Raw genomic sequence first — 14995 nt, forward strand, 5'->3', positions numbered from 1 at the left:
ATGAGCCTAATCTCAAGTTGGTTAGGATTGAGTCCACCGCACGCATGGAACGGGCTTGGAGTGCACGTTCACGGCATCCATCCGAGTAGTGAGCCGATGGGCCATCTCGATGGCCACGGTGCTAAAAATTGGACTACATGCATGCGGTGTCTGCCCAAACAGCAGGGCCATCGTAGCGGATGATGCAACGAGCTGGTGTCAGGGTAGTGGGGTCGCACGATGGTTGGGGTGGTGAGTGTGCACGAAGGCGGCGGCAGCTTCGTCGAACTTAGAAATTGCACATATGCGGCATCCATCCCAATGAAATTGCACGAGGGTGCCTACGGCAGCAGATTGAGCTTTTATACTGTTGCGTCGATGTGTAGTCGGTAATCGATTTGAAGTCGGTTAAGAGTTACGTCTACCGGTTGATGATGAAAAAGATGCACACAGATAAGGTCATGAGTTTAATCCATGATTCATGAAAAGTATGGATTTAATCCATAATTTATAGTATCAACTCGGCCACAAAAAATCATGTGAACCCATGATTTCTTCTAAAATGATAGTAAAATCTTTAGGTTGGACTCACGTAGCATCTCAATAACATTAAATCCATAAATAACTTTGATTTTATCATTTTTTTAATAATATTTAAAAAAATAATATTTTTTAAAAATCTATTTTTTTTTACTAAAGAGAGACTCCGTTCCTTCGCGTCAACTCTATCACGTTGGCCACGTACCATCCACTACTGCATAATCTAGTAAAGAAGGTCTCCGTCCCTTTGCGTTTCTTTGCGTCAACCATACCACGTACCATCCACTACGGCAGAATCTAGTAAAGAAAGACTCCGTTCCTTTGCGTCAACCATGCTAGTTTTTCCGTAGCTCCCATCGCAGAATCTCCCCTTCTCCACCTATAAAAAGTCCCCGGGCCCCTTCTCTTGGCCAAAAAGATCCCCATCTTTCCCCTTCCTTCTCCTCTCCTACCCTTTGATCTACGAGTATGGGTTCGAAGGCCACCGTGGTGGCGCTCCTCCTCTTGTGCCTGGCCGCGGCCGCGTCTGCCACGCCGGATATGTCAATCATTAGCTACGACGAGGCCCACGGCATGCGGGGGCTGGAGCGGAGCGAGGAAGAGATGCAGATCCTCTTCGAGGGGTGGCTCGTGAAGTACGGCCGGTCGTACAACACAGAAAAGGAGTGGAGGTTCGAGATCTTCAAGAACAACGTCCGCTTTATCGATGCCCACAATGCCGCCGCCGACGCCGGCCACCACTCCTTCCGCCTCGGCCTCAACCACTTCGCCGACATGACCGACGAGGAGTACCGCGCCATCTACCTCGGCACCCGGCCTGCCGGCCACGACTGGATGGCCCGTGTCGAGAGCGACCGCTACCGTTACAACGCTAGCGAGCGCCTGCCGAACTCCGTCGATTGGAGGACCAAAGGTGCTGTCGTCGCAGTCAAGAATCAGGGCAAATGCGGTCGGTTTTCTCCCGTCTTTTCCCTTTCTTCTGGCCAAATTAAAATAAAATCACTGTTCTACATAAGAATCTATATTTTTCTGAATAAATATTTTAAAATAATATATAAATAAAAAATAATTTATTTATATTTTTTATATATTAAAAAATAATTTAAAAATCTATTATTCATATTTTTATATTATTAATTATTTAAATAAATTACTAATATTTTTTCATATTTTCTATAATTTTTTATTATACAAATATTATTATATATAATAATATAATATAATATAATATATTTTATATATTATAATATATAATACTATATAATATATTTATAAATAAAAAAATTTATTTTATAAATAAATATTATTTATAAAAAAATAATTTATTTATAAATAAATTGATCAATTTTTTATAATACTTATCATCAAAGAAGTGGCCTTAATTGTACCTTACTATTTTGAGGGTGTTTTCATCTTTTTGACCGCCCTCCCGTCTTTCCTTTTCTTTGGGGTCTTTTTCTCTCGGATCCTCGGGTCGGAGTCGATGGTGCACGATAACCACTCGCATTCCAGCGCAACAGTAAGCGGTACCAGGCTTCGTATTACTCGCCGAATTTCTTGAATCTATGTTTACCGTGTGCCGAATTTAATTGGCGCATTCTTACAAAAAAAAAAAATGTAATTGGCGCATAAAAGTTTCTGTACAGGTGTAGCATAAACGCATGTTATCCATACAGATGGATACGGATCCGCCCCTCCGTTTGTTAAGCTAGTAGTAACTTTTGATAACGTATCAGAGCTTTCAAAAATCATCGATATTGCAAAAGAAGAACATCCGAATATTCCTGATTTCGATAATTATTATTATAATTTTGTAAATCTATGAATCATCATCATCATTATGATCATCATTATTATGATCGCATCATTATCATCATTATTATTATAATCATCATCACCATTATTTGACTTTCAAATCTAAGATTTTTGTACATCTCTGGCCGATTAATCTCTACAAGTCTCTCGAGATCAATTTATAACTATGGAGATTGGTACGTGCCTGTAAGTATGTAGAGGTCCTGATATTTTTTAGACCTAAGATTAAATGAAAAAAAAAATTTTTTATTAAAAATGAACATACTTTAAAATTAATTATTATTAAAAAATTAATCTACATGCAATAATTTTTTATAGATATATTCATTAAGTATCGTGTAAAATCATCATTAACCCATTTAATTATTTTTTTATGATAATATTATAAAAATTATCTTTACATTTCATTGGAATATCAATGTAGGACTGGGATCTAGGATGGCGTCCAATTCGGCCTGCCCCAAGGCTGTATAAAATTTTGAAACCTGGAATCCATTATCGGGAGGTGGAAACAACTGAATTCTGATGGACCCATTTGTGGTGATGTAGGGAGTTGCTGGGCGTTCTCGGCCGTTGCTGCGGTGGAAGGGATCAACAAGATCGTGACTGGGAAGCTGATATCCCTTTCCGAGCAGGAGCTGGTGGACTGCGACAACGTGGACAACCACGGCTGCAATGGTGGCGTCAGGAACAATGCCTTTCGGTTCATCATCAAGAATGGTGGTATCGACACCGAGAAGGACTACCCCTACACTGCTCGTGATGGCAAGTGCGACCAGCGCAAGGTGCGTTGCTCGGTCATTTTCTGTAAGAATTGCGTTTGGTTTTGAGGAAGAACTCGTGTTTTGGTTGTGATTGGTTTCTTTCTTTGCTTCTTCCTTGCAGAAGAACACCAAGGTTGTCTCCATCGATGGGTACGAAGTTGTTCCTGTGAATAATGAGAAGGCCCTGCAGAAGGCCGTCGCAAATCAGCCTGTTAGTGTCTCTATTGATGCTGGCAGCCGGGAGTTCCAGCTATACCGCTCGGTGAGGTTCTTCTAGTTATTTCACATGATAAGTGTCGATGGATCTTAGTACTATCATTTTATTGAGTCTTATTTGAATTGAACCTTCCCTGTTATGATTTAGCCTCACCATTCTGGTGGTGGTTCCTAGAATGAATTTTGGCGTCCTTGTAGATCATTAGGCGTTGAAATAATGGATCCAAGTTTTTTCTTTTAGAGAATTATGAAGTTGGGCATCTCTTATGTTGGAGGGCTTTGATTAGGCAGTTGTGGGATTATTTTGCTGTGAAAATTATATCTGAAATCAAGAAATAAATCACACGTAGGAATCCAATGTATGCCTTGTTTTTTGTTTTCTTCGAATGTATCAGTGGTATATGCCTCTTATCAGAAACTGTTAATATCTAATGTAATTGTATAGCTCCTTTTGTATTAGTTTTTATGGGATCCATCCAGGTTTGCTTTTGCTGTGGTTATTTGTGGTGGCTTTCAACTTTTCATGAAGTATCGATATTCTTGATACTGATGATAACTCATTTCCATTTGATTAGTTACTGTTAGCTGTTTAAAGTCTATACACTAGGGTGCAGTATGTCCATCAGATAAAAATCATTGTTGTATAAGAAACTAAGAGAGGACATAAGCATTTTAACCTCATTTTTTGTTTATTTTAGGGAATTTTCACCGGAGGATGTGGGACTCATCTTAACCATGGCGTTGTTGTCGTTGGCTATGGCACTAAGAATGGCACGGACTACTGGATTGTCAGGAACTCATGGGGTGGTGGCTGGGGAGAGTCTGGGTATATTAGAATGGAGCGCAATGTCCGCACATCCACTGGCAAGTGCGGGATCGCCATCAGGCCATCTTACCCCACTAAGAAGGGCCGGAAGATTAATGCATGAGAAAATCATTGAATTGTTGGTGAGGAGAGAATGAAGCATGCTTGCATTGAATCAAATAATGCTCAACTTGATGGTATTTACCTACTTTCACTTGATTAATAACAATCCTGTCACGATTGCCCATCTGCTCATGTGCCTACTTCAGTGTTCACAAAGTTAATTATTAACTAGGCAGATATCTTAAACCATGCAGTTGCCTCGAGCAAACAAGGTTCCTCGAGAATTCCTGCCGTTTATTTCTTGTGTGTTCACGTCACGTATAGATCGGTGCTTAAGCTAATTAGAATTTGGAATGCACTGTTGATCCTTATTTGTGTCAGTACTAGACCAACTCTTTGGTCACTGCCACGTAAGGCTTGTTCTAATCGGCGTCTGTATCAAAACATTATCAGCGAAGTGCCAGCGGCACCTCATTTCAGCCGTATCTTTCTCTTTCTATCGCATTCAACGTTCCCAGCGGTTTGCGTGATTAAAAAAAAATTTAGATAAATTATGTCTCTAATTTTTAAATTATATCAATTTTTTTAAATAGTCTCTAAACTACAAAAATCTATATTCTGATCTTTAAAATTTTTAAATTATTTTAATATTATCTTTCGTTCCTTTCACTACAGAAAAAATGGTCATTAACGACGCTATTAATGTTATTTTACGATGCTTTAAAGCGTCGCTATTTAGCTTTACGACGCTTCGAAAAGCGTCGGCAAAGCGTCGACTATATAAGAGTGGAGATGAAAAGTGCCGACGCTTTTTAAAAGCGTCGTTATTTTTAAACGACGCTTTAAAGCGTCGTTAAATTTAACATTAACGGTGCTTATAAGCGTCGTTAAACTGTCTTAACGACGCTTATAAGCGTCGTTAAATATATTTTTAACAACGCTTTAAAGCGTCGCAAAATGCAATTTTAACGGCGCTTTTTAGCGTCGTTAATGACTCCACGTCATCCACTCTACCAAGACGCTTTTCGAAGCGTCGGCTTTTTTTTCTTTAACGACGCTTATAAGCGTCGTTAAAATAATTTTAACGACGCTTATAAGCGTCGTTAAAGGTTTTAAGAGAAAAAAAAAATACAGGTATTATCTACAAAAAAAAAAGAATACATACATTCCTGTACGAAATTATATCAATTATTCGAACATAAACATGTACAATCACCACATTCACACCTGTACAATCACCACCATTCACACCAAAAGCAAACTTAAATAGAAAATTTAACCAAACCAAAAGACAATATTTTATATAAATAAAAAAAAAGTACTAATCGTCCATTACAATCAAGAGTAATATAAATAAATATAAAAATATAATAAAAATAAAATAATATCAATCTGCAGGCGGATGGTCGTCGTTGTCTCCACGTGACGTGCCGCTATCTCGACGGGTGCCTGATGTGCCAGGAGCCTACAAGAAACATATCAAAAGCATGATTTGCATATCTATAAATAAAAATATATAAATCATTAAATTAATATAAAAATATATATTTAATATTATGTGTTTACCTGAGATGAACCATACATCTCTAATAAAGATGTAAGGCGATCAATCTGTCCCCTCATGGCCTGCATCTCGGCACGACTCTGTCGCATCTCCTCCATCTCAGCGGCACGACTCTGTCTAATCTCCTGTATCTCCGCCTCGAGTCTGCGAACGCGTGAATCCTGAGCATCTGCTGCAGCATGCTGCGTATATCTACTAACCTCAATAACTGAGTGGGGGTGACTCCTACTCCATAACCCCTCACTCGGCCGTAGCGCTCTGGTCCCATCAACTCTGTGAACACCTCGGCCTCGATACGGCTCTGCTGCGTAGATGCTGCGGACTCGTCGTCACGCTCCGCAATGAGAGATGTAGCCCTCTCCTGTATTTTTTTTGAAAATAAGAGTTATACATTAATAGCTAACAAAACTAAATTTAAATCATTGCAAAAAATATAATATTAATAATGCCGTACATATAAATCTCTCGACTCATCTCGAACAAAAGTACCATCCTGATGAGTATGAGTCATCCGGTAAAACTCCACTTGTCCGGGTTCTCTCTCATGCTCATCCTCCTACACAAATAATTTCAATTTTAAGCAAACAGTTATAATAATTTAAAAAAATATATGAGTATCATGATACAGACATGGTCCATGATACATAATGATATTAGTTATATAAATATTTCGACATAAAAATTAAAAGTTAATTATGAAAGTTTAAGGAACATACAAACTCCTGTCAGAGTCGTGCATAACTCTTCGACCCCGATGTATAAGGAACAGACTGAGCTGCTCGTGCAGCTCTACCAATAGCAGAATAAGTCTGTAAAATAAAGTAAAGAACTTGTTATATATATAATATATAATAAAAATTAATATTTTTATAAAATATTTAGGAAAAAAAGATAATAAACAGATAATATACCTGTGCCCTCTCGGAGAACCAATAATGAACCAACTCCATCCACTGATGAGGGGGTACATCAGGAGGACAATTCCTAGCAACCTCCTCCTCTGTCATACCCTGTCTCATATAGTCCTTCTTCAATTGTGCTCTATATTCTTTCCATTTGCGGTTGAGAGACTTCATTACAAAATCATGAGTGGATGGAGGGAGAACAAACTTGCTCTATAAAAAAAAAAAGTTAAATGAAATAAATTATATAAATGATTAACAATTAATATACAGTATGAACATAAATTCATTACCTCTATAACTCGGAGGAGCTCAACTTTGTATGTTGGAAGCATGTCATTCCATTTTGCATAGCCCAACGGACATAGCTGAGGCCTCCGAGCAACGGTCCCCAAAAATGAAGTCAATAAGCAGGCAGCTTTCTTAATTGGCTGACCTAGCTGATTGCACTCCACAACAATCCTCTCGCCCTCACGCATCTGCCACACATCTCGCACTACTGTGGGTCCGCGTCTGGGGCGTACTCTTCCGGATCCGTCTGCAAAAAATACATAAAAGTAACTATATCATAAATATATATAAAATGAAATAAAAAAAATTACATGAAAGACAATATATACCCTGCACGTGTATCTCATCATCTGACTGAAGAACAGGAGGATCGTGCTGTGCTGATGATGAAGGACAGGGCTCAGAATGCTGTGCAGCTGAACTGACCTCAGGCTGCTGTGCTGAAGAAGACGTACCGGCCTCTGTCTGTGAAAACTGGAACTGCACACCAGCATATCGTCCCCTGCGACGCATGATGTCACCTAGCATTTATATAAATAAAAGGTAGAATCAGTTAATATATGGAGTAAAATAACACAATAATTAATGCAAAATATATACATCATAAATAATTATTACCAGTAACAATCAAGCAGTAGTGTTTTCTTCGAATTCTGTTCTAACCAACGTCGTCGTAGCATTTAAATCATCAGCTGGCACAAAATTGTAGGGCATACATTGTGTATAAGTGTCATCGTCATCATCCTCCACTTGGTTTCCCATATCATATAAGTCTCTAGGTTTTTTTTGATGACAGTAAATCAATCTTTATCTTTTGCGTCTTGTACATAAAATACTTGACGAGTTTGAGATGAAAAAATGAATGGGTCATCCTTCAATAACACACCAGTGTGTATCAACCTTGAAAAATTTACAAGTGTAAATCCATTTGCATCTTGTTTCAAACCCCTTGGTGAGTTTATGTCTATCCAATCACATCTAAACAGTACTACTTTAAATTTTCCATAATAATCCAACTCATAGATATCTTTAAGTGCACCATAATAGGATTTTCCATCCGCTTCCACCATAACACCACTATTCTGTGTTTTTCTAAATTTCTCCCGTTCTCTAGTATGAAATTTAAAGCCATCAATTATGAAACCGTTATATCTATTCACAATCTTGTTAGGTCCTCGAGCAAGAGCTATTAGTTCATCTGAATTATTTATCTCCATCATCTTTGATACCTAACAAAAAATGATATGATGAAGTGCAGTTGAGTTATCTGATATTAAATATGTATCAAAAATTAATATATCCCATAATTAAATATAAATCACACCTGATTCGAAAGCCACATAGGGAATAACTCGACCAACCATTGCTGTTCAATCCTTGCATTAGGACGAATGTTATGATTGGCTCGTCTCTGATAAATTAAAAATTCACTGCATAAAATATAAATATATCATTTCGAATATTATATCTAATATAAAATTTAAATTTTGATGTCATTCCTTAAATATACTAACCTGCGATGGTCAGATATTATGTCACTATGAAGTAACACATAACGATGTGCTTGTGCTAAGGATTTTTGATCAAATACAATACTTTCAGCTCTTCCAAAAATTTTCAGCAGTTAAGAACTTATACAGTTCTGCATTCTCCACAAAGTCATTATGCCGTTGAGGTCGACTAAAAATAGTCTCTACACCTTGAAGATATCTTGAACAAAATGTCAAACATTCATCCGCAATATATGCTTCAGCAATCGAGCCTTCGGGATAGGCTCTATTTCGCACATAATTTTTAAGACGCACAAGATACCTTCAAGAATTAAATATTTATTAAAATATCAGTATGCTGTTGTTTCTAATAAAATTATCAAAAGATTTAAGGTTTGTAATAATACCTCTCAATAGGATACATCCATCTATAATGTACCGGTCCACCAACTTTAACTTCTGAAGCTAGGTGAATGAGCAGATGTACCATAATAGTGAAAAATCCAGGAGAAAAAATCTTTTCCATCTGCAAAGTGTAATTGCAATATCGGATTCTAACTGATCAAGTTTCGAGGATCAATAACTTTGGAACATAATGCCTTAAAGAATGACGATAATCGAAGTACAATTGTAACAACTTATTTCGGCAATGACGATCTTAAAGCTATTGGAAAAATATCTTGCATCAATATGTGACCATCATGACTTTTAAGATTTGAAAGTTTTCGATCCTTTAGATGCACACATCGTGAAATATTTGATGCATATCCATCGGGTGCTTTGATACTTTTCAAAACTCCCAAAAAATTATCCTTTTCTCGAGCAGACATTGTGTAACATGCAGGAGGCACATAAATTCTATCATTAGCAAGCATTTTAGGATGAAGTTCCTGTCGGATACCCATTTCTTTTAAATCAAGACGTGCCTTCATGTTATCTTTGCTCTTTCCATCAAGGTTTAAAAATGTTCCAAGTAAATTATCACAAACATTCTTCTCTATATGCATGACATCAAGATTGTGCCGAATAAGATTATGTTTCCAATAAGGTAAGTCAAAAAAGATACTTCATTTTTTCCATAAATGTTTACTTGACTGTTGTGTAGATGCTATCTGTGTGTCTTCCTCATTTTCATCCTCGAAATAATTGTCTGGATCTTGAAACACCTCTGCATCTATAGTACTGATACTGACTTCCTCTGGTAACCCTTCGTGCACTGAGCTTTCAACATCATCCCTTTCTCTTTTTTTAGAGGACTTTGAGTGCTTACCATAGCTGTAATTCATGCCATCCATTTGTCTATGAACATCAGTTTCAGAAGGTGGAATAGGGGCACATCCCAATCTTTTTTACTCGCCTCTTGAAGATTCTTTAGGTCCCTCACGAAAACACTTGCGTTAAAGATTTGATTTTTTTTTTTCTATTCAAATACAGATTTATCTTTTTTCCTTCTATTATAAAGGCCCGATCTTTACATTCTCTTGTTCGTTTAAGATTTGATTATTTTCTATCAAATAAATGTTTAATTTTTTTCCTCTGTCATAAAGGTCTGATCTTTACCCTCTCTTCGTCGAGCCCTTATTTGGAGATTTCATGTCAATATTCTGTGGTTTCGACATAACATTTCTCAAACTAACAACAAGTGAGCTTCAAAACTCTAAAACATTCAAGAAAGCTGATACGGTGAATAATTTATATTTTGAAGTTTTCTTTGGTGTTGTGTGACTTAATATGCTAGGATTAAAAATAATTTTAATCTTTAGATATCTTATGTAGGTTGGCATTACTTTATTATTAGTACATAAGTTACTGTTAATATGATAATAACAACCAATAAAACTAATCTGAATCTTTAGACTCTTTTGTATGGGAGCGTTTTCCATAGGATTGTTCTAAATGGTGCTTAGCACGGTTCATTATCTAGTGCCCTAGTGATTGTAATAATTCACCAATTTATCATGGAAAAAGAAAATCCCTGGTAATGTGAAAATTTTTCCTTCGCTGCCATTTCTAGGAAAAATAGTTTTTTTTTCCCCCATTTTTATTACTTCCTTTTGGACCTTTCAAAAGTTTTTCGGGTCTTTTCACCGAGAAATTCAAATATCAACTGAGATCTTACTTTTTCCAGCTCCTTTCCCCTCGCAAATTCCGAACTTTAGCATTTGACAAAATTATTCAACTTGTGACTGTGGCTGATACTTCAAGCCACAATAATACCGATAATTAGTTTCTTATCAGATCAAGCTTCACATTTATGAGTAATTTATACCCCAAAACCAATTACTAAGGCTACCTGCTTAATTCTGCTTATTTGAAACCAAGGGAGCAATATTAACATAATAAACATTTGAAATATCTGAAGAATGCGTTTTACAATGAAGTCATAGTTACACTGCTCAAGAAATGTCTACCTGCTGGATCCCCAAGAACAATATGCAGCTGATCCAGAGAGAAAAACAACAGTTTACCAAAACAAGCATTCATTATAGAAATCAGTATATCCTGTATCAGCATCATCATCGTTCGGAATAAACATAATGCATATCAGCTCAGAGAATAGTAGCAAATCCAAGATGACCGCCCGATCATCGAGCCGCCACAAGCCGCTTGGGTGTCGGGGTGGCTGGGCACTAGATGGGGGTGGAGGAAGCGGGGATAGGGGCAGGTTTTGATGTAAATGCGAGAGAGAGAGAGATGGTTTGGAAGATTACAGTGGAGCGGTGGCGGCAGCGGCTGTGCTAACGGACGGGAAGGGGCCGGGGGCGGAGATGATGGGGGAAGAAGGATGGCAGAGCGGTGTGAGTCCATGGTTCTAAAAGCTCTTAAGAAGAAGAGAAGAGGAGGAGGAAGAGATCTCACCTGACCACGGGAGCGAGGGAGACAAGGGCGAAAAGGCGGCTTGGGAGCGCACGGGAAGATTGGGGCGGTAGGACTGCTCTGAACCAGTGAATCGGGCACTGAATCTGGAAGCCCGTTCGATCGTCGGGAGGGGGGAGGGGAGGACGGCCGGTGCGGCGTGGACGGCGGCTGCGCTGCTGGCGGCGGAGATGGGGTCGGGTGGAAAGGGGCGGCAGTAGATGGATTAGGGCACGAAAGATTGGGGGTATTAAATGAACCTAACGACGCTTTTTAGCGTCGTTAAATATGCTAAAAAAATATCGGTATTTTCTTTATTTAACGACGCTTTTGCTAAAAGCGTCGGCGTTGACAGTTTTAAATTTTACGACGCTTTTAAGCGTCGTTAAGAAACGACGCTTTTTAAAAGCGTCGGCAGGTCAGCGCAACCTGCCGACGCTTTCCAAAAGCGTCGGCAAAAAAAAGTCGGAAAATTCCTATTTTCTTGTAGTGTTTCCGACACATTTCTCATACCAAAAATCCTATGTGGCAATCATCGGTGCTTATATGACGGTCACCGATACTGATCTGAAATAAAAAAATAAAAAACATCTCTCCCTCATGACCCTCTTTCCCTTCTGCGATCGTGCCGTCGCCTTTCTTTGCTGGAGCCCCCTAGCCACCCCCCACCCCGTGCTCATGTTGCTCCACGCCCCCTTGCCGCCCCTTTCCGCCGCAGCCCCCATCCCCCTCCCCACCATCAACGCCCGTCTCCGCCCCCCTATCATTCCGCCGTAGCCCCACGCCCCCCTCCCCAACCGATGCTCGTGCCCCACCCCCTCCCCATGTGATCGTGCCGCATCCCCACCTCCTTCCCTCTTTTCCCCGTCAAAGAATGGAGATCTGATTGGCGACGATCGTCAGATTTTTAGCAAAAACCTTTCACCATGCCCGCCTCAATTTCTCATCGGAGCTTGAGGTAAGTCCCGGATCTCTTCCTCTCCTTCCTTCCCTTGCCTATGCACACGGCCGCAACGCCGACTTCATCGAAAAATCGAGATCAGAGTCTTCCCTATTTTTTTTTTGTTCAGCTCTTTTCTTTTAGCTTTTTCCGATGCTGGTGGTTATCACTGATGTCAATTTGAATTCTCCGGGCTGCACCATCGCAGCCCTAGCTACCGCCGACCACCGGCGGCAGCCGTGGTAATATGGCAAAAAAAAAAAGAAATGCTCTTCCCCTCCTTAAATGGCTATTTCTTCCGTCCCTCCCCCCCTCCAACACCATCTCTCCAAGGCCCCATTTCTTTCGCTTCTCCATCGGTCCTGGCTCCCCCTGCCCTTCCTTTCTCCTCCTCCACCATCGTCATTGCACCGGATTTCCCCTTTGTTCCGACGGCAGCTGTGGTAATATGGTAAAAAAAAGAAAAACTCTTCTCCTCCCTCCATGGCTATTTCTTCTATCCCCTCCCCCTCCAGCCCTATCCCTCCATGACCCCCTTTCTTCCGTTTCCTCATTGACCTTGGCTCCCTCTGTCCTTTCTTTCCCTTCCTCCACCGCCGCCATTGCCGTCGGATTTTTCTTTCGTTCTCTATTTGGGATGGATTCCGCCTCCATTTAGGAGTCAATCGGTCAGAAGGAGAAGACTCCAGTATTCAGGAGTCAGTTGGTCGGAAGGAGAAGACTACTGTAAGGAGTTTTCTTTATTCTTTTTTTTGATTGCTTTACGATTCGTACTTTATCATGTAAGCACGCTAGTGCTATCTATTTAAAAAATGTTTTATAAACACCGATTCAATGAGAAATAATTAAATTGATGTAAGAAAGGTGTCGAAAATCGAAAGATAACATTAAGATGATCCAAAAAATTTGAAGAATATAATTTAAAATTTTATAGTTTAGAAATTATTTAAAAAAATTGATATAATTTAAAAATTAAAGATATAATTTATTCAAAAAAAAATTTCTGTGTATTCCTGTCCGTATTTTAGGCTCCAGATCCCCATGCAAAATAGATTCCGAAACATTGGGCAGGGTACGAGACCTTTCGGAGGAGTGAAGCGACTTGGAGCTATGTTATTGGGCCTAATCCCCTTGGTATCTTCTGCGTACTGAATGCCAAAAAAAAATAGCAGAAATGCTCTTTGCACCGTTACCTAACTCTGCTTGTTTGGCGGAAATGAATAGTTGAAGACAACGGCGTAGTCAACTATTCCAAGAGAACGGAATTAGGAGCTATATGGTTAATGGAATGAAGGATTAAAGTCTTTTCAATTGGGCTCACCGAATCATGGGTTAATGAATGCCAACAAATTCTCCATAACCAAGGCGCTATCACTGCTTTTTCTTCAATAGATTAGTACCGCATAAGGATCACCTCACCTCAGCATCTAAACACTGTTTAGAATTGGCACTCTTCAATATTCTGAAACCGTGGCATTACTAGCCTAGTGGACCACAGTTTCATTACATCCGAATCAATCATCTCGAGTTGACGGAAATGACCAGAGTGCATCGGTTTAAATGGCATACAACAGGGCGAATATGTTAGACATCTAACAACCCATATTGCAAGATTTGCAGCACACTTTAGGCTATGTTAGACACATGACATCTATTGCGTCAAACCAAGAGCCGTAAGATTCATGGTCCATCTGACATTGCCTACAGATTTGATCAAGATACTCAGTAATGTATGGCACATCAACTCTGACGGTCTCTTGATGACCTTGACCTCTGATCATTAGTTTGGATTCACGAGCAACAGTGAATGAAGGGGAACCAGGCCCAGCAACCATTCAATCATGTTGGCCGCCTCTTTCATCCAATTTCCAAAGACAAGGATGCGCTGAGGCTTGGAGGCAGTCGTCACTCCCGGCCCCTCCTCCCTCAATTACCACCAGAATATTGTTCCCATTTTCTTCTCATTGTATTAAAACATGATTGTGATCATGACCTTGGCACCAGCTACCCACTCTCCCTCCCTCCACTGTCCCCATTCTTCTACTCCCTCTCCCTCAAATTATTATCCAAAACAGGACCTTTCAGCTTCTCCTCCATCCTCTTTATCAACTCCTTGACACTATGGTTGCTGCCGCAGCTTCAATGTTGCTGCTGCCAAATCCCCGTGCCTGAGGTCAGAGGCGATCTCTTCGGCTGAGGTGGTGAAGCTGGGCAGAGGAGGCGGAGAGCGAACGAATGGAGGTCAACGATGGGAGGGACACAGTGGTCCGAGGGATCGACATGTTTTTTACTCCTGCCCCTCTGGATAAGGACACTTGCGTAAGGGTCTTCCTGCTTTCTTCTTGTGATTGATGATAGTATGATGATAATGATTCAAGAAGTACTGTTTTAGTTCTGAGACTGTTGCTTTTATGTAAACCACGAATCTTTTTTCAAGCACCATCTGTTTAATGTTCTAGAAGTTGATCACTCTCTTTTTCAAGCACCCCGAGTTTAGTGTTCAAGAATAACACAGCAAGAAGAAAGAAAATGATGAAATCTGAAATTTAATAGAGGTCTAAGCAATGCAAGATTTGGAAGTACTTTCGTCATTTAAAGTGCATGAGTATATTTGGCATGTTCAATGAAAAAGAGCTGGAAAATCTATGATATTTGAGGACACCTACTTAAGTCCACTTGTCATAGAATTCATCAACTTGGGCAAACATGTAAAAGATTTTACCATGTTTAAAGAGTGGATTTTGACATAACAAGTAATGTAACCAACAAG

The 14995-nt window shown here is 39.6% G+C and overlaps 1 protein-coding gene across 1 annotated transcript; it reads left to right on the forward strand.

Annotated features, from left to right (window-relative positions):
* The first annotated feature begins 926 nt into the window (after positions 1-926).
* LOC105033434 (oryzain alpha chain) lies at positions 927-4398 on the forward strand. Its single transcript, XM_010908241.3, has 4 exons — positions 927-1468; positions 2884-3119; positions 3220-3360; positions 4013-4398. The coding sequence occupies exons 1-4, from the start codon at positions 988-990 to the stop codon at positions 4241-4243; spliced, it is 1089 nt and encodes a 362-aa protein (XP_010906543.1). The 5' UTR covers positions 927-987; the 3' UTR covers positions 4244-4398.
* The last annotated feature ends 10597 nt before the right edge of the window (positions 4399-14995 follow it).

Source organism: Elaeis guineensis, chromosome 1, assembly GCF_000442705.2.
Source record: "Elaeis guineensis isolate ETL-2024a chromosome 1, EG11, whole genome shotgun sequence".
In the NCBI taxonomy this organism is placed as follows: domain Eukaryota; kingdom Viridiplantae; phylum Streptophyta; class Magnoliopsida; order Arecales; family Arecaceae; genus Elaeis; species Elaeis guineensis.

Excerpts from the sequence above, each read along its gene's own strand:
- LOC105033434 (XM_010908241.3), top strand. The coding sequence starts at position 988 with ATGGGTTCGAAGGCCACCGTGGTGGCGCTCCTCCTCTTGTGCCTGGCC. Across the intron at positions 1,469-2,883 it reads CAAGAATCAGGGCAAATGCG|GGAGTTGCTGGGCGTTCTCG; the intron begins GTCGGTTTTCTC and ends GTGGTGATGTAG. Across the intron at positions 3,120-3,219 it reads GCAAGTGCGACCAGCGCAAG|AAGAACACCAAGGTTGTCTC; the intron begins GTGCGTTGCTCG and ends TCTTCCTTGCAG.